General features: G+C 35.4%; 1 protein-coding gene across 3 annotated transcripts in view; it reads right to left on the bottom strand.

The window, feature by feature from the left end:
• LOC150078876 (uncharacterized) overlaps positions 1–19,528 on the bottom strand; it is a 203,973-nt gene that overhangs the window by 88,520 nt on the left and 95,925 nt on the right. For all 3 annotated transcript variants that reach the window (XM_090382404.1, XM_090382406.1, XM_090382405.1), the window contains exon 8: positions 11,368–11,451. In XM_090382404.1, the coding sequence (XP_090238530.1) occupies positions 11,368–11,451 (84 nt within the window). The remainder of the gene's footprint in view (positions 1–11,367; positions 11,452–19,528) is intronic.

Raw genomic sequence — 19,528 nt, 5'->3', positions numbered from 1 at the left:
ATACATAGACATTTCTAGAAAAGATCAGCAAATTCTCTTTTTAAAAAGGTTAAACACATTTCAAATAGTATATTCATAATTTACATTATTTTTACTATTATTAAAATCTATTTGATATAAAATTAATTATATTACTGAATAAAATCTGCAAACTTCTGGAAAATTCTACGGGTTTCTATACATAAATTTACCATATTAAATCACATGTAATAAAATAAATAAGAAAATGGCCTTCATATTTATTTTTGGCATATAAATCTTTTGAAAATGTCTCAAAATCCTCGATAGCCTTTGAATCTTTCTGCCACACCTGCCATCCTCTCGCACTGCACCAGTGTGGCACGCCGCACTGTTTTAGAATCACTGCTCTAGAGAAAAAGTGTACTGCCATTAAAAATTAAGGATAGAAAAAGATAATAAATTTAGAGTGAACTGACTTCATCTCTTAAATGAAGTATTCAAACATATTCCATTTTTTCAATGGTTTATGTCAATCCCATTAACAGCGAATAGGATTCTTCATAACTTACTGTTTTCTTTTTTTCTCCAGCCTACATAACATGCAAACCACTATATTGGTCTATGCACACTTCTTGTACAGACATAATACACATTAAGACCATATAACCTGTCATTCTATACAAATTACTGCAGAATAACCAATATAGTTGATGTGTCCCCAATCCTCAAAAAAACAACCAACCAACAGATGTAAATGACACAGAACAAACAGCAATATATGGAAAGAATTTGAAATTCCACTGATGTAAAAAAAAAATGAACAGGAAGATTACTTTTCCTGTCAGGAAATTACTGTAACATCTATTTAACAGACATGTTTTCCAAAAGTAAGCTGGTTCCTCCATCCTCTGAAAAGAGGGGAGAGAGGAACCAGCTGACATAATTGAGGCACCCCATTCCAAAACATTTTATACATTTTTTAAAATTTCTCAGGAAATGAAAAAAAAAAAAAAAAAAAAAATTTTTTTTTTTATTTCTGTATTACTTGTTCTTTTGGGCTAAACTTCTTTTCTCTGAACTATTCTGTAATGGAGAACTGGAAATATTGACCATAAAATACGATAAATTTCACTTTATCACAGAATAAGTTACGTTGTAATCTATCAGGTTGGATTAGATGAAATATAAAGCAGTAAAATTGGACATTATGATTGATTTATTTGAAAAACAACTGAAATTACCAAACATTGTATACAATACAAATTATGAACTCATAAACACAAAAAAATAAATAAATAATTATATAGTTGATATGATGGTAAATTGTTGTAATGCTAACAATACTGCATTAAAAATACATTTAATCTGTGAATTTCTTTTTTCCGTACCATACAAACTGTTTAGAAAAAAAGAAATAATAATTTCTGGATTTCTATTTGTCCAATTTTAATGAAATTTGATTTGGCTCGACAAATATTTTTAACAAGTTCATATACAGGTGACCCCTGCTTAACGCTGATAATTTGTTCCGGAAAAACAGAATGCTAAGTGAATCGCACTAAATGAGTGCCGCATTTCCATAAGGTAACATATGTATTTGTAAGTTGCAGTCGGTGCCATAGGATATTTCCTCATCAATAATAAACGGTAGTGAAAAGATGCACAAATGTCGGTCAAAATATTTAATATTCAAACATTTGTACATATAAAATATTCTGCATTACATACGTATATAATTATGTGGTAACTACTTACGTATCAAAATTAAACTTAAAATTCCAATTAAAATCATGAATTTAATTGATCTAAACTGATTTTAATTGATGAATTTTATCATGAAAAATGTCTCGATTTTGGGTTGAACTTTGGCCCTCTTCCAAATAATCTAAAAGGGGTATTAATTTTAAATCCCCCGCAGCGTTACCACCCAACAATAAAGTCAACCGATCCTTTGCCACTTTGAAACCTGGGATGTTTTTTTTCTTCTTTCAATATGAAACTTCTTTTAGGCATTCATTTCCATAAAAGTCCTGCTTCATCTATATTAAAAACTTGTTGAGAAGTATAACACATAAATACTCCTCTTCAATAATTTTAACAAGCTCCTTTTTGAAAGTTTCAGCTCCTTGATCTGCACTTGCAGCTTCTCCCTGGATTTTAAATCTATTCAACCAGCCCTTACCAGTTTTAAATGGTTCGGCATTTTTTTTTTTAGGTGAGTTTTCTTCAGATCATCATATTGGCTAATCTCTCTCTCTCTCTCTCTCTCTTTTTTTTTTTTTTATAATATTTAACTTAACTGAATCCTGCATTGGATATTATCTTCAATAAAATTAGTTGAAATCATTCCATTTCAATGCTAATAGCCAGCCTAGCCCTAGTTGCTTGCAGTGGAACAGCTATCTTTCCCACTGTTAAAATTAATTCTTTATTTTTTTATAATTGTTCTTACAGTTAAACTTGCAAGTCCTAAATTATGGCACACATCCGCTTGTCGCTGACCAGAATCGATTCGCTTCAAAACGTCTAATTTAATTTTCAAATTTAGCCTTTTTCTTACATTTATAGTCTTCGTACTGTGCCCAGACGTTGTTGCTTTTTCATTCTTATTGGCCATTATTAACTCTGAAAATGTAACTGCGTTGCTTGCATTAATTACGATACAATGTTCAAGTAAACTGTCCATTACGCACGATGTCTAATACTGTACTGAGTGAGACTAGACCGGATAAATGCATATAACGCAAATATTACAAGCAATATACTTGATCACTTTTTAAAATGTTGATCTTGGAACTACATAACAAGTCACTGTACTGCAATTAAATTAGCGTGCAAGAAAATTTTGCTGAGCGATGGAAAATTTCTCAAGTCAGCATGGGAAACATTTTAATGCAGTTTTGCTATTCATTTTCAAGCTATCGACTCCATCAAATGATACGATTTCGTTAAATATGCCAAAAATGCAATCTGTAAAAGAGCGTTATAGTGATCTGTCACAGCGTTACAGTTAGATATGGGTTATAATATATAACCTGTTATAGTGAATCAGCGTAACACGGACCGCATTATAATGGGGGCCTGCTGTACAAGTCATGAAAACCGTCCACTGGTAGAACCTCTGTTACGTGAAGACTACAGGCACCTAGCATATATATAGGATGTCTCAAAAATATTGGTACAAACGTTTAGGGGAGGTAGGTAACATCTAAAGTAATGTGAATCACATAGGAACCCATAACCGGAAACGTCACAGGAATGTAGTATCAGAGGAACAAGACAGTAATTAGTGGCAAACATTTATTTGACATAATATTAACAATGGAGTATGAGATGGATGCATTTCATGATGTTACAACAGATGCTCGAAGGTTCCATCATGAGACGCGATGCATGGTTGACACCGATGCAGCATGGATTGGCGGACACGGTCGAACACACCTGGAGTTTCTTTGACAGTAGCAGCAGTGCAGATGAGTCTTGCCATGAGATCCATTTCCGTCTCCACAGGCGATTCAAACACGATAGATTTGAGGGCCCCCACAGAAAGAAATCAAGGCTCAATAAATCAGGTGAGCATGGGGGCCAGGCAACGGGTCAATCCATCAACGCCCAAAATGCCTGTTCAAATGGTCACAAACACACCTTCCATAATGGGCAGGCACCCCATCATGTTGAAACCAAATGTTGCATTTCACATTTGCTGGAACATCGTCAAGTAACCCTGGTAGAACTTGTTCAAGAAAGATACGATATTTAGCGGAGTTCATGCAGGATGGTAACAGGTATGGGCTGACTAAGCAGTCACCGACCATACCTGCACACACTTGAGCATTGTGCTGATTGAATAAGCCTTCCAGAGTGAAATAAGCCTGATCCGTGAATAAAACATAGGCTGGAAAATTCAAGTCTTGAACACTTTCTTGGAGAAACCACTGCGCAAAAGCCACACATGCAGGATGATCTTGGAGGAGCAGTAACTGAACCCTTTGGAGATGAAAGGGGTGTAAGAAATCGTCATGCCAGACACGCTGTACACTGCAACAAGACACTCCTAAGGCAGAGGCAAAGGCACATGTGCTGGTAGTAGGATTATTCTGGATGGCATTCAACACACTTTCTATCATGGCGGGAGTTTGCTTCGAATGTGGTCTGCCCGAACTACTCCTGTTACCTCTAAATTACCCATAATCGCACAAATTTTGATGCACACGGGCAAACAAATGGTGGTCCGGTACATGTCTGTCTGTCTGTCTGTCTGGGAAGCGTTCTCCATAAATTTGTTGAGCGGCTCGTCCATTGCCCTCTGCTAATCCATACACTAAGTGCATGTCTGCCAGCTCACAGTTCGTATATCGATGCATGCTCTTCATGCTACGACTACTGCTTGAATGAGTAAACTAGAAATTTTCCCTCTCGTGAACTGATGAACAGAGCCATCTACCGACTTACGGTGACGTTTCCGATTATGGGTTCCTATGCGATTCACATTCCTTTAGATGTTACCTACCTCCCCTAAACATTTGTATCAATATTTCTGAGACACCCTGTATATACATATATTTTAAATTATAAGAGGAAACCTCATACCTTTTTAGTAGGACTGTAATTCTCTCGACACTCAATCGCAGATGAATATATTATTATATGAACCCACCCCACGTGGTGCTTAGTCTTAAATAAATCAAATTAAAATAGCTATGAATTAAAATCATCATGCATTCAATTCTCATATCACACTAAACGCATCGAGAAGAGCGATGGAAAGTCAGCAGCCACCAACCCCCCCAAAAAACCAACCAATATTGCATGCTACCATGAGAATTGAAAAACAATTGTCGCAAAAAAATCTTAAAACCATTAAACAAATAAATATTCATCAATTCGCAAACAATTTAAACTTTAAAATCATTTACAACTTTTCAGTGACCAACTTATTCGGATTGTTACAGTGTTCACAAGAAGTACAAAAGCCATTCGCAAATGATATCCCCCGTTTTCTATAAAATTATCAAAACCTGACACGAGATTATTTATATAGACCAATGTATGAATTACTGTTCATATATGCACGTAAGAGTCCATGAGTCCAAAATATTATAAGGTTTGCGTATATTAATAAAGTCGGCATTTAATCTCATTTCTAATGTTTCAGCAATTAATAATTTAAAATATTCCTGCTGTGTATTAAGGACTACTACCTAGCACTGCTTGGTAACAAAGAGGGGCGGCATTCCTCCATGTGGTATGGTCGTCACACCTCGACCACTGCTTACGTTGGTTCACACCTGGGTGGTCACTCACAGTGTGCATGTGCATGGAGGTTATACCCAGGATTACTAACGGTCCAACCATCATGAATGTGCAAGCAGAGGATTTGGCTGTCACAGACCATCCAGACTTTGCCAAAATTGGGTCCCCTGACTTGAATGTTACCCAAATATCAGTTCTATCAGCGTTTTAGACTCCCAGGTAGCAAGTACAGCTTGTCTGGCATATCTGAGGAAATGTCTGTGACAACCCCAAGGACCATAAAATTGAGAATAGAGTACTGTTGGAGAAAAACCATCCACTGGTAGAACCCCTGTTATGTGAAGACAACAGGCACCTAGCATATATATATATGTATATATATATATATATAAATAACTTTAATAAAATGTAAAATTAAAATAAAATAAAAGTATTCCAGTAGAATGGCAAACCAGTAGAGTGAAGAAGAATTTAACATATAAAATTGAGAATAGAGTACTGTTGGAAAAACATTCTTAGATAATTTAGAAATAGAGTCCAAATTAAAAGAAAATTTAATGGCGCCCACTTGGATAGGCACCTGTTTCTGAATTATGTGAAATATCACTATATGTAAATGTAATCTACCAACAATACAGAAATAAGTAAAAATACATAAATAAATAAAAATAAAATGAAAAATAGTAGAACATACCACCATAATATCAAATTGAATAGAAAAGACTGACTATTATTCCCACGACAGAATGATATTCTGTCATGGCATGGATTTGTTCAGCATTCAAAATGTAGTGGTTCCCTGACTATTATGGCCTCACTGACAAGATAGGGAATAATTGTCAGTCTTTTCTATTCAATTCGATATTATGGTGGTATGTTCTATTATTTTTTGATTCATTTTTACTTATTTTTGTATTGTTGGTAGATTACATTCATATATAGTGATATTTACATATGTGTGAAATCTTGTAATGGTCATGCCACAACAGAATATCATTCTGTCATGGCATGGATTTGTTTAGCATTCGAAATGTAGTGGTTCCCTGACTATTATAGCCTCATGGTCCACTGACAAGATGGGGCATAATGGTCAGTCTTTTCTATTCAATATTATGGTGGTATGTTCTATTTTTTGTTTTATGTTTACTTATTTCTTTATTCTTACTTATTTCTGTATTGTTGGTAGATCACATTTACATATAGTGATATTTCACACAATTCGGAAACAGGTGCCTATCTGAGTGGGTGTGCTGTTAAATTTTCTTTTAATTTGGACTCTTATTTCTAAATTATCTAAGAATGTTTCTCCAACTCTATTCTATTCTCAGTTCTAGTTCTATTCTCTCTATTCTAGTACTCTATTCTCAATTTTATATGTTAAATTCTTCTTCACTTTATAGGTTTGCCACGCTACTGGCATACTTTTTATTTTATTTTTACATTTTATTAAAGTTAAATACACACAACATGCAGTAGCGGATTAAGGTCGGTTGAGGCCCCGGGCGCAGAAGAAAATATTGGGCCTCTTAAAAAAAGGAGAGAGACAGGGAAAATAAAAATACATGTTAACCATTTTTTTAAATAAATAAAAAATATTATGTACTATTAATGTTTTATTTCCAATAAAATTTGAATATAATATATGTATAATATAATTAATAATAGCATAATAATAATCACAAAGTTTTGAACTAATAGTTGAACATATTAGTTCAACTAATTTGTTGGGGTTTTGCGTATAAAGTTGGGGTTTTGCGTGGGCCCTTCAGAAGTCGGGGCCCAGGGCGCGCGCCCGGTGCGCCCGCCGTTAAATCCGCCTCTGACAACATGTTGTGGTTTTTGCATAATTGTGACCCGTGATGTCTGCTCTATTATCTTTATTTTTTATTTTCACTTAATTTTGCACTTATTTTCGCTGTCTAATATTCGATTCATTTGGATTTAATTTGATTTGAATTATATATACAGGGTGTCTCAAAAATATTGGTACAAACATTTAGGGAAGGTAGGTAACACCTAAAGGAATGTGAATCGCATAGGAACCCATAACCGGAAACATCACGGGAAAGTAGTAGCAGAGGCAGAAATGACACAAGACAGTAATTAGTGGCAAACATTTATTTGACATAATATTAACAATGGAGTATGAGATGGATGCATTTCATGATGTTACAGATGGTCGAAGGTTCCACCATGATAAGCGATGCATGCATGCATGACACTGACACAGCATGGATTGGTGGACACGGTCGAACACACCTGGAGTTTCTTTGACAGTAGCAGCAGCACAGACGAGTCTCGCCACGAGATCTATTTCTGTCTCCACAGGCGATTCATACACGATAGATTTGAGGGCCCCACAGAAAGAAATCAAGGCTCAATAAATCAGGTGAGCGTGGGGGCCAGGCAACGGGTCCACCACAGCCAATCCATCGACGTCCAAAACGCCTGTTCAAATGATCACGAACACACCTTCCATAATGGGCAGGCGCCCCGTCATGTTGAAACCAAATGTTGCGTCTCACATTTTCTGGATCATCGTCAAGTAAACCTGGTAGAACTTGTTCAAGAAAGATCCGATATTCAGTGGAGTTCATGCGGGTTGGTAACAGGTATGGGCCGACTAGCAGTCACCGACTATACCTGCTTGATTAATTACTTGATTAATTTTCATATTCATAAGGAGCTGTGGTTTTCAACCAAGGGTATTACTTTTTTTTAAGTTCTACAAATTTGTAATATGTATTTGTTTATTATGCTTGTGAGAATCATGCATTGCACATGTTGCAATAGAAAAGTTCGATAAATGCTGTACCAGAGGGATAACAGTTTCCATTTGTAAAAGTCTCTTATGCTAATATCTTTTTGGACAGTTACATAATTATTGACATGCTAGTCATAGTCCCAACCCACTATCTTTGTAATTTATTAATTAATAGAGGTGCTAATGCACCAGTAGACCCACCCAATGTGAAGCACCATCTTTGTAATTTATTAATTAATAGAGGTGCTAGGTATTAATTTCACCATTTTATAGTCATATTTCTCTTTTTGGTTCATATACATTATTGTTGTACAAAACAATCTAAGACACTGTGAAATTATAATAGCAATTTGTGCAAGCTCACTGAAATAAAAGCATTCCTGAAATATTTCACATTTTATTTTTGTTGTTAGGCAACTATAAGTATAGTGCTATTTTTATACATTGCAGGTGTTAGAAGAAAAATTTAATACCTGTGTTATAAGCTGACTGTGTTGTAGCTGAAAATAAAATTTACTAATTTTTTTCAGTTTTAAAGGTGCATTTGCATATATATAGACAGGATGTCTCAAAAATATTGGTACAAACATTTAGGGGAGATAGGTAACATCTAAAGGAATGTGAATCGCATAGGAACCCGTAACCGGAAATGTCACCGTAAATCGGTAGACGGTGCTGTTCATCAGTTCACAAGAGGGAAAATTTTTGGTTTACTCATTGAAGCAGTAGTCGCTGCATGAAGAGCATGCATCGATATATGAACTGTGAGCTGGCAGACATGTACCTAGTGTATGGATTAGCAGAGTGCAATGGACGAGCCGCTCAACAAATTTATGGAAAACACTTCTCAGACAGACATGTACCGGACCACTGTTTGTTTGCACGTGTGCATCAAAATTTGTGCGATTATGGGTAATTTAGAGGTAACAGGAGTAGTGCGGGCAGACCACGTTCAACGTGAACTCCCGCCATGGAAGAAAGTGTGCTGAATGCCGTCCAGAATAATCCTACTATCAGCACACATGCCGTTGCCTCTGCCTTAGGAGTGTCTCATTGTAGTGTACAGTAATCAATAGTAATCAATTAAACAATAATCAATAGTAAAATTGCCCAAGTTTCCCACCACGCCCAGATGATGACTTAAAAACTGTTAGGGTAGCAGAATTCTGCACCCTGACAGAAACTTGACATAACAAAATTCCCCATGCCATGTGTAGGAACCTGGGGCCCCAAACCAGTGTAGGGGAGGGGGATGGGAATGCATGCAGAGAATGTGAATGGGAATGAGCAGAAGAGCAAATGTAATTGGCCAAAAGAATACAAAGTTAAAAATAACTTACATTGCTTTATATATATTGTACCAACAAACATTTACAAACCACATAAACACTATCACTGCATTCTCCCCTGGCCTGCAAAAAAAAAAAAAAAAAAAAAAAAACCTTGCAGCTAGGCCTGCACCACAACTGAAGAATAACAGTAAGTTGCGGTGCCCAGAGAATGCAGTGCAGAAAGAAAGAGTTGAATAAATGAGATGAGAGCTAGAAGAATGAATAAAAGTGCAAGCGTGAGAGAAAAGAACACAAACCACAAATGCTAAGTTAAGTACACACTAACCCTGGTTTTAATTAGTATTTAAATTTACGCTACCCATCATTGCATCCCCTCCTGGTGTGTGAGAAAAAGATGAATGAGTTGAGTGAAATAATAAAAAAAAAAAAATAAATAAAATAAATAAATAAATAAAAAAAAAAAAAAAAAAATATATATATATATATATATATATATATAAAAAAAAATTATAAAATAAGAAAAAAGTATAAAAAAAAATAATAAAATAAAAAAAATAATAATAATTATAAAATAAGAAAAAAGTATAAAAAAAAAAAAAAAAGAATGCAAGTAGAGTGAGAATGCACATTACGAATGAAGTAAATGTGTGTGTCCCCCCCCCCTTCACCTGGTAGGTTCCCCACTGCCAGCTAACATATCCCACCCCCAGAGCGGGATGGGCAGCTGGACCTTCATACCGGATTCGACACTCCTTGGACAAGACACCGACGAAGACATTCTGCGCCTTTGCTGCCAACATGCCATTGGCGATCCGAACTGGGTACTCTAACCTGGTTCCCTTTAAAACCCCATCCCCAGGCAGGGAATGGAGGAGACGGACTTCTGTCTCCTCTCCTCCCTGCCTACCCCCCCATATTTCGCCTGGTGGGGCTCGTCTCCACTGACCTCTTTGGGGATGCCTACTCTATCCGTCCCTATTCTTCTATCTGTTTCCTCCCCAGTCTTCAATCTCCCCCCCCTCTCTCTCTCTCTCACTAAATCGACCTAGTACACCCCTTAACAATGCCGCCAAATTATAACCAACGTCTAAATTCTACCGGTTTTGTGCAAATCTCTAAGATATCTAACACTATCAGCTTTTATCTAGCGTTACATGTCTAAATTTAATAACATCAAAATTTTGCCCGACCTATTTGGCCTTTAACACATCTCTTTAGTGTTCAACCCTAACCAGCGATTTCCTAACAGCAATCCCATTAAGCATTAATGTCAAATGCATAAATTTTTTTTTTTTTTTTTTTTTTAAATAGGCCCTAGCCACTGAAATCCCAGGAAACTAGGTGGCAGGACCTGCCAGAGCAAATTGTTGTGATACTGGATACACCCGGCTAGCCTCCACGTGGCAGGGTATGGGCAACGTCGGGCCCCACTAGGGGCCTGGCGGCCAATTAGCCGGATAAACAATGGGCACAACATATCACACTGCACAGACACGACCCACACACTTTCAAGTCTCTGGCTTGACAGTGTACTGTCCTCGATACAGTGAAACACACGCGGAGATGGGAGAAATCCCAGGTGCCGTCTGACACGAACATACCTTATACCTTGTAGTGTACAGTGTATCTGGCATGACGATTCCTTACACCCCTTTCATCTCCAAAGGGTTTAGTTACTGTTCCCCCAAGATTATCTTGCACGTGTGGCTTTTTCGCAGTGGTTTCTTCAAGAAAGCGTTCAAGATTTGAATTTTCCAGCATATGTTTTGTTCACGGATGAGGCTTATTTTACTCTGGAAGGCTTATTCAATCAGCACAATGCTCATGTGTGGGCTCATGACAACCCACACGGTGTGTGCCCCTATGCGGCACAACCGCTTCACAATAATTATATCACTATGGATATAACCATAATGATTTTTTATGCATAGAATTCAATGTTGAATTAACAAGTCAATATGAAGTGCACAATATACATAGTTAAATGACAGCTTTATGAAGCTATTACAGATAAAGTAACACATATGTACTCATACCTTTATAATATTTACTAAGAATAATTTCATTTAATTAGAATATTTAACTGCAACAACTCACCATTGATGTTTCAATACCAAAAATTAGAGAAATTATATACTCATGACCTGTTTCCAATGCCAACTCTTTTAATGTTTTGCCTTCCTACATAAAGACAGAAAACTGATATTACATAAATAAGAAACAGTGAATCTGTGGCTTCATTTTTACACAATATTATAAATTATGGTATGAGGTTTCCTCTTATAATTTAACAGTACTATAAAGAAAAGATGTCCAAGTGTCAGAGAAATGATTTTTTAAAAAATCATTTCTCTAAGTTTTCTCAAAATGCATGCCAATGGAAAATATTTACAAGCCTATTAAAAAAAACTAAGAATTTTTAAGCATTTTTATCTAGCACTGAGTCAGTCTGGCTCAGGCAATGGTAGTGAGCGTTTTCCCATAAGAAAATTCCAGTTTTTCACTCAGAAAAAAAAAAAACAAAACAGACCACAAAACTCAGGGACACAAATTCACACAATTACACAATCGAAGAATTATAGAAGAGTGGCAAGCTGGCTGCACTACATAAGATTTACCATCTTATGTAGTAAAAGGATATCAACAATTATTGAAATTCTGATGTGGCTGACAAAGGACACAGATGGAACAGAGGGGCAAAAAAATATACCTTGTTGCATAGAGACAAAATTATCTAATTGAAATATTAACAAAGATAATATTTCAATTATCTAATTGAAATATTCTAATTACCTGACCTATCTAATTGAAATATTAACAAAGATATGCTATATACCCTATCTTGGGGATTTCTTTAGTAGCCCATGGAAATTAAAATAGATTTACAGTTAAATCTTACTGCTTCAGATATGTAATTCATAAGTTAAACTATGAAATTGTTTAAAGCCCTTGCATAACTGTAGAATTACATCTTAATATAAGGAAAGAAAAAGGAATGAGAAGAAACTGCTGTGAGACAATAGTACTATCTGAATGGAGTGTTCATTAGAGGAGGCAAATTGGCTGTTCACTGATAAGCTGTAAATGATCACATGAATGCTGACAGTTCCGGATCTAGGGAGATTTACAAAGAGCTTGTCTGTTTCCTGCATCTGGAGTATGCTTTTCTCTGCTATCCGGGCAGAAATCTACCTTCAGAGATGGAGTATTTGCTTATGTGGAGAGAAATGGAGAAGTAAAAGCCAGAAGCAGAATCAGAAAACCTAAGAGAAGAAAGACAGTTTATGGCAATTTATATTATATATCTGAACCAGCAAGATGTTACTATAAATATATTTTATATTTTAATTTCCATGTGCTACTGAAGAAGTCTCCAAAATAGGAGTATGTAATGTATGAAGTGCTATAAATTAAATGTTTTGCATTCCAGATAAACAAGCAATTAAATGTTTTGCCTATGCATCAAAGCATATTTTTATTCTTATATAGCAAAATTATGTAGTTCAGAATTTTCAATTTGTTTCTGTTTTTTGGACAAAATCAAAAAACCTTCAGTTAACGATGGGTGACCTTCAATTTTAATTGAGGTATGCAGGGTTATCCCCATCCCACAGTGTGAAAAAAAACCCCACAAAAATACCTCCTGTGCTACACCCACAAGGGTAGACACCACAGTCAAATGCTCATAAGCCTTGGTTGATTCTTCTAAAACAGGGGAACGTGGAATGGAACCTATTAGGAAACCATGGATGATGTCACTTCCGTGACAGATCAAATTACTTTACCGATCAAAAAGCGAGCCCTTTGTTAAAATATTCACAGCTCACCACTGGCTGTACTACATAACAGGGTTGGAAGCCTCATTTTACAAAATATGTAGATATATTAGAATGAGTGCAGAGAAGAGCAATCAGATTAGTCAGATTTACAGAACACAAGTCTTTCAGTAAGAGTACACAGAAGTACTCTTACTAAGAAAGACGTGTTCTGTGAATTGCAGCATCTGGAGATTATGCATCTGCAAGATCTGACTGAAGTATTTGAGACTAAATGGGTTGTTTGACCTAAACCTACAAGAAGGTTAAATAGCTATCTGAATTGTGATCCAGGTGTAAGAACAAACTTATGAGGAATGTCACAAAACTAATGAGACTGATTTTATAAAACATGATGTTGCAGCACTGCACATCAGCATGTAGGTTTAATCCCCTCTATACAAGTTTTTGAAAGGATAGAAGTTGAATCATGCACAGGGAGACCTGTCTCAACAACAACAACAGAGGAGAATGTGGAGAGGGTAGGGCTCTGATTGTGTCTAACTGACAGCTTACCATGACATGTGATTTTTTTTTTTTTTTTTTTGCTGATGCTCATAAGCTCATACACTTGCTTTCTTGCATGCCACTACTGCTACTACTACATTGATGGCAAGTAAGCTGAACATGAGTCACCAAGTGGGCCATGAGATTTTAACCATGCATTTGAACATGTGCAAAAATGATTCCAAAAAATCTTACTGAAAAACAGAAGCAAAATCGAAAGAACATCTGCCTTGACCTTCTCAATCATGTTGAAACAGAACCAGAGTTCCTTCTGTGAGTGATGATAGATGACAAAACATGGATTTTTGAGTATGATCCAGAAACAAAAAGAGAGTGAAGACCGACTCATTGCAAATTCACACCTGAAAATGAGCAAATCTAGAATCAAATTGATGTTCATCTGTCTTTTGATCAGCATGGCATGGTGCACGAAGAGTTCATGCCTTGAGGTAAAACTGTCAACCAAACTTTCTACTTTCATGAAGTCCTTGAATGGCTGTAGCAAAGGGTTCCGTGTATTCAACCTGAAAAGACCAAAGAATGGATTTTGCATCATGATTATACCCCTACCATACCACTACATGATATCTATTATGGAGTTTTTGACCTCCAAAATCATTCTAGTGTTCCATAGCCACCATATATTCCCCAGATCTGTTGCCATTTAACATTTTTTTCCCTTTTTCTAAAGATCAAGAATCACCTGAAAGGACATATCATTTTGAGGTAATCAGCAATATCCAGAATGATGTAACCAATGGACTGAAGGGCCTCACAGAAGAATTCCAGCACATACTTCCAGGGATGGAAGGAGCAGTGGAGGTAAGAAGAGAACCTTCAGTCGCAGAAAATTTTACATTTTTTTTTTTTTTAAATCATCTGAATTCATCTTATGACAAACTTCATTATTTTCCTGGGGTTCCCAATTTAATTCATAGAATACTGGTTACCATAAGGAAAGACTTGGCCATTTATTCAAGGTGCAAGTATAATGTTTCTGCTTTCTCCATTAAAAATAAATAGCACTTGAGAACTTTAATTAAAAAAAAAAAAAAAAAAAATTGTCTAAATATATTTTACAATCCAAGAGATGTAGCTTTTACAGAATAAGAGAAATGAACTTTGATGAGGAAAATACTATAAACAACTGACACCAATATTGTCAGTTGTTTACAATACCTTACCATAGGGCAGTTTTGATAAATCTATACCTACAAATCCACTGTTTACACAAGCAAATGTTTTCAGTGCCATTTCTTGGTTCCTCCACCAAAAAATTTTATTCGAAAGTTCTTTAAATTTCTTCTTTATTTAAGCAAATTCTGAGAGCTCAAATCAATTCTGATATACATTTCTTACATTTTTTTTTTCTCATCCACTAAAATCTCACTTATCTTGTAAAAACACCTTAAGAACAAAGAAAAAAAAACTTTTGTCTGTACAGCATACCCAGTTAGTGTACAAATGGATAATTTCCAGCAATGCACAGTTGATCAAGAGCACAGGTTACAAGACCTTAAAATAAACTTCTTATAACAAAGTAAACATTCTGTAAATAAAAAATGCTACCATGACAGCTTGATGATTACACACTTTAATTAACTGCCTTAATTTTTAACCTCAACTTAATACCTTTTACATATTCATTTTTTGTCTATTGTCAATTTTATTTAACAAGTTTAAATTTCTGACTTTAAATAGAGATATTTATTAAAATACAAAGAAATTTAATGAAAAATACTTAAAAATGAGAGATCTGCCTAAACAGAGATTTAATGAGATGGTCTTACTTCTGTAACACTTACATGTTTTGTTTCTTGAGTTCATCAGATTCTGTCAATATCATATCCTGCATTTTTCCTATTTGGAGATTTTAACTTGTGTATGGCTGTCATTTTGATATCAATAATCACCTTAAAATTTCTATAACTGCTTATCAATCTATTTCAGCCTGATTCCAAACATTTCTGAAATCTTTACCCAACTCAATGAATATTGCCAATTTTCACCAAATTTCCACTATAACAACTCCAGGCGCCTCCGTAGCCAGGTGGGAAGGAGCAGCAGTGCATAGCACACGCTTCTTGATTAGACCGGGGTTCGAGCCCGTCACCACCAAATACGGAGGATGCGGAAAGGTCAGGGAATGACCACCGCATATCCTGGAGCAATATGGCCTTAGTTGCTAATGCTCCTAAAAACCAAACAACAACAACAACAACATAACAACTCCATGTGATATGCAATAACTAACAATTCACATTAGTATATACATATTTTTTTTCTTTTTAAGCTTCCAGTATAATGGAGAATTCCTTTAGTGCTGACAACTCTGAAGAATTCTACAAAAATAAAATAATAAAAAATGATAAAATAATATTGAATATGAAAAAAAAAAAGAAAAGAAATAAAAATAAAGTAAATAAAAATAAAAATAAAGTAAATAAATAAATGAAGAATAAGCCAGTACTTAAAATAGGGAACTGCACTGCTCAGACTAAAGTTTTCAAGATGAAAGAAAGGTTACCACATATATCATGACAACTCACTGAGTGTCTTGTTTGTAGACAAAGAAAAAAGACAGATGGTTTTTCAACTCGAAAATTATATAATTTTTTTTTTGTAAAAATGATTGAAAATATTATAATAGGGAAAAAAATGGAAGGTGTACCTTAAAGAAACTCACTGTTGTTTAAGAGACCTAAATGAATTAAACTAAGGATTCTGAATCATGCCTCATTTGAGGAAATATACTTTACAGCTGTAATCAGAAATCCATTAGATGTAATGAGACATTATTATGCAGAAGCATAATGAACTGCAACATTGTACTGCTTAAGATAGCTTGGTTCCTAGAACTAAGAAGAAAGAGGTCCATAGAAAGTGCAAAAGAAATGGCAGATGAGTCTAACAGATGCTTCTCAATGATAATTATAGTTGAAAGCAATCTCACATCTCTGTGGAAAAGTTAGAGTCAGACTGCTGTGAAATATGTGATATAATGACCTTAGAGAAGCATTTCTTCGAAAATGCTATTGAGATTAGAGGATAAAGATGAAGGAGAGGATGATATACACATTCAGTTATAATTGCATGTAAGTGTATTAAAACATTAATAAGAGCATCATCAGATTCCATTACCCCCCCCCCACCTAGACTGCAGAAGTGCTAATGCATCCCCAAATTCACAAAGGAACTGCCAAAGAGAAGTTGGAAACTGTACGCAGGTGAGTTTGACTTGTGGTAGGGAAGACCATGGAGTCAATGGTTAAGAATGAAATGTAGAACCATCTCAACAAGAATGGCATCTTGAATAGATCCCCACATACATTCATTAATGGGAAGTCACTAACATGGAAAATTACTACTATGCATTTGTTAAACAGTTGGATGCAGGTAATACTTTCAACATTATATATCTAGATTTTAGTAAAGCTTTTATCTCTGTCGCTCATGGAAGGCTGCTTTATAAACTGGAAGAAATTGAGGTTACTAGTAAAATACTACACAGGGTCACAAGATAAAAGAAAGAGGGTCTTCAGGATAGACCAGTACAACAAGTGGCAAGTTTCATTGTTGGGAACCTTCTTATTTTCAATTTTCATAAATAATACTGAAAAGGTATTCAAGGGAAGCTGTCAAAGTTTTCTGATGAATCATGGTTGAAAGAGTGATTAACATTTGAGCTGTACCACGCCATGTTCTTACAAAAAGTTCATGGATTGGTTGCATATATAGTCTGAAAGACAGTAATTAAAGTTTAATGCTTCTAAATGAAAGCCATTTGGGGAGCAGGAATACTGGAGTCGGGTATAAGCTAGAAGAAGAGGAGATAAAAGTGGTTCAAGATAAAAAGGACTTAGGTAATCAACTTGACATTAAATTTGTCATGCAATATAAATAAGTAGCTGAGAAGGCATATGGTGTCCTGTCCAGGGTCTATAGAACTTCTGCTAGTAGGGAGAAGGATATCATATTATCCTTCTATACAAGACAATGGTTAGATCACTTCTGGAATACTGTATTCTGATGTGGTGACTACTAAAAAAAGAAATAACTTCTGGAGAGAGTTTAAAGAAGGGCAACTGGATTAGCAATGAATGTAAATCAATGCAAATAAAAAGAACAGCTTAGATGGTGTGGACTGCAAAGTTTAACAACAGGACCTCTAAAGGGAGATTAATTAAGGTGTATAAAGTACTGAAGTAGGTTGAGTAAAATGAACAAGGAAGGTCTGTTCTCCCTCATGGGTGCAACAAGAACTAGGGAGGACAACCATAAAATCTCATGGATTAATCAGAACCAATCACCCTATACATTATCAATTTTGCCTCCTTTTATAGGTTTTCCTTGAAAAGAAATAGGAAATATAGTACTAAATGGAGAGTAAAAATTAAAGTCATCCAAATAATAGAAATACAATTATACTAGCCAACAAAAAATATTTTTTGTCATACAATGAAATGAAAATACGTGATTCTGGAGGAAATAAATGCACTGATCCCGAAAATCACCATAAAAAGTCTCTATCACATCTATATCAAAAGATGTACTAACATTTAATGATAATAAAGGGATATATATGTATAATTCAACTTTGTAATACAAGTGTAAAAAAAAATATTATATGTTCTCTATAACTCATTTAACTTCAGAAAAAAAACCATAGCAAAATAGTTAAATTTCAATAATTTATAATCAGCATACCTTTAATTGTCCTTAAAAATGTTTTTACACCCCTAGTAAATTTCAGTTAGTAAATTATAGCATAAGGAACAAGATGTGCAAAGCATTTGTGTGTGTGTGTGTGTGTGTGTGTGTGTGTGCATGCGTGCGTGCGTGCGTGTGTGTGTGTGTGTGTGTGTGTGTGTGTGTGTGTGTGTGTGTGTGTGTGTGTGTGTGTGTGTGTGTGTGTGCGCGCGTGCGCCCCAATAGATGGTAATGATTTTCATGTTTTGGCTTATGTTACCACTAACTGAGAGAAACTAATTACTCCAAAGTTACTTCATGAAAAAAATGGCTTCAATTTTGGGTGTTTGAAATAAAAAGTGTTCTGATGATCTCTAAAAGGAAATTGCTTTAGAAAATAAAATTGCATTGATATAAAGGAACTGGTGAAACACAGACAAAAGTATTTCTAAGTTTATTGATGCTTTGAAGAATGCTACAGAAACCTGAGGGGGGGGGGGAGAAGAAAAAAAAACAGTGAGTGTCTGAAGATTATTCAGACACTGTTTTCCCCAGAAAAATGTTTGAATGCACACTTTCATTACTGACAAAATTTCTTCATTATTCTGACAAATCATGACTTATTTATAACTATCCAAGTTGAAAGCAAAATAAAAAAAAAAATTCCTGTGTTTGATTATATTTCAGATTTTTAACTTGATTATAATTATAGCATAAGGAATAAGCAACAATAAAATCTAAAAAAAAAAAAAAAAAATCCTACACTGGTCCTTACACTTACAGGGAAAAAATTTAATGCTTAAATAGTTAAATGTATCAAGCCAGGGGCTCACATCTGGTGAGTATGGGCTTGGAAAACCCAGGGTCCTGAGCTGGATATCATCATTCTTCTCTTTCTTGGCGATTCCTTTCTACTCCTGACTCTCTCTCTCTCTCTCTCTCTCTAGGTAATTCTGGAATTTTTATTTTTTTGGATGGCTAATCATAATAATAACACTGGACACTGGACTACCAGCCTGATGGACCTGGGTTCGAGTACCACCTTGGTGGAAGCGAACACAGCTCCATCACGCTGGGAGACAGGTATAATAAAAGTAATAAATTAGAATAGTAATAAAAATTAATAAATAAATAAACATCGTGAAAGTTGCTCCAAGGGACCTACCTACCACTAACTGAGACTCTACCCCAAGGTCAGAGTGGCGGCTAAGGCAGATTATGGATCAAGCAGGACGTGAGCGATCAAC

Source organism: Mastigoproctus giganteus, chromosome 10, assembly GCF_048544385.1.
Source record: "Mastigoproctus giganteus isolate SK-2022 chromosome 10, ASM4854438v1, whole genome shotgun sequence".
Classification (NCBI taxonomy): domain Eukaryota; kingdom Metazoa; phylum Arthropoda; class Arachnida; order Uropygi; family Thelyphonidae; genus Mastigoproctus; species Mastigoproctus giganteus.
Note: the sequence above shows the minus strand (reverse complement) of the source record. Positions and strands in the feature narration are given on the sequence as shown.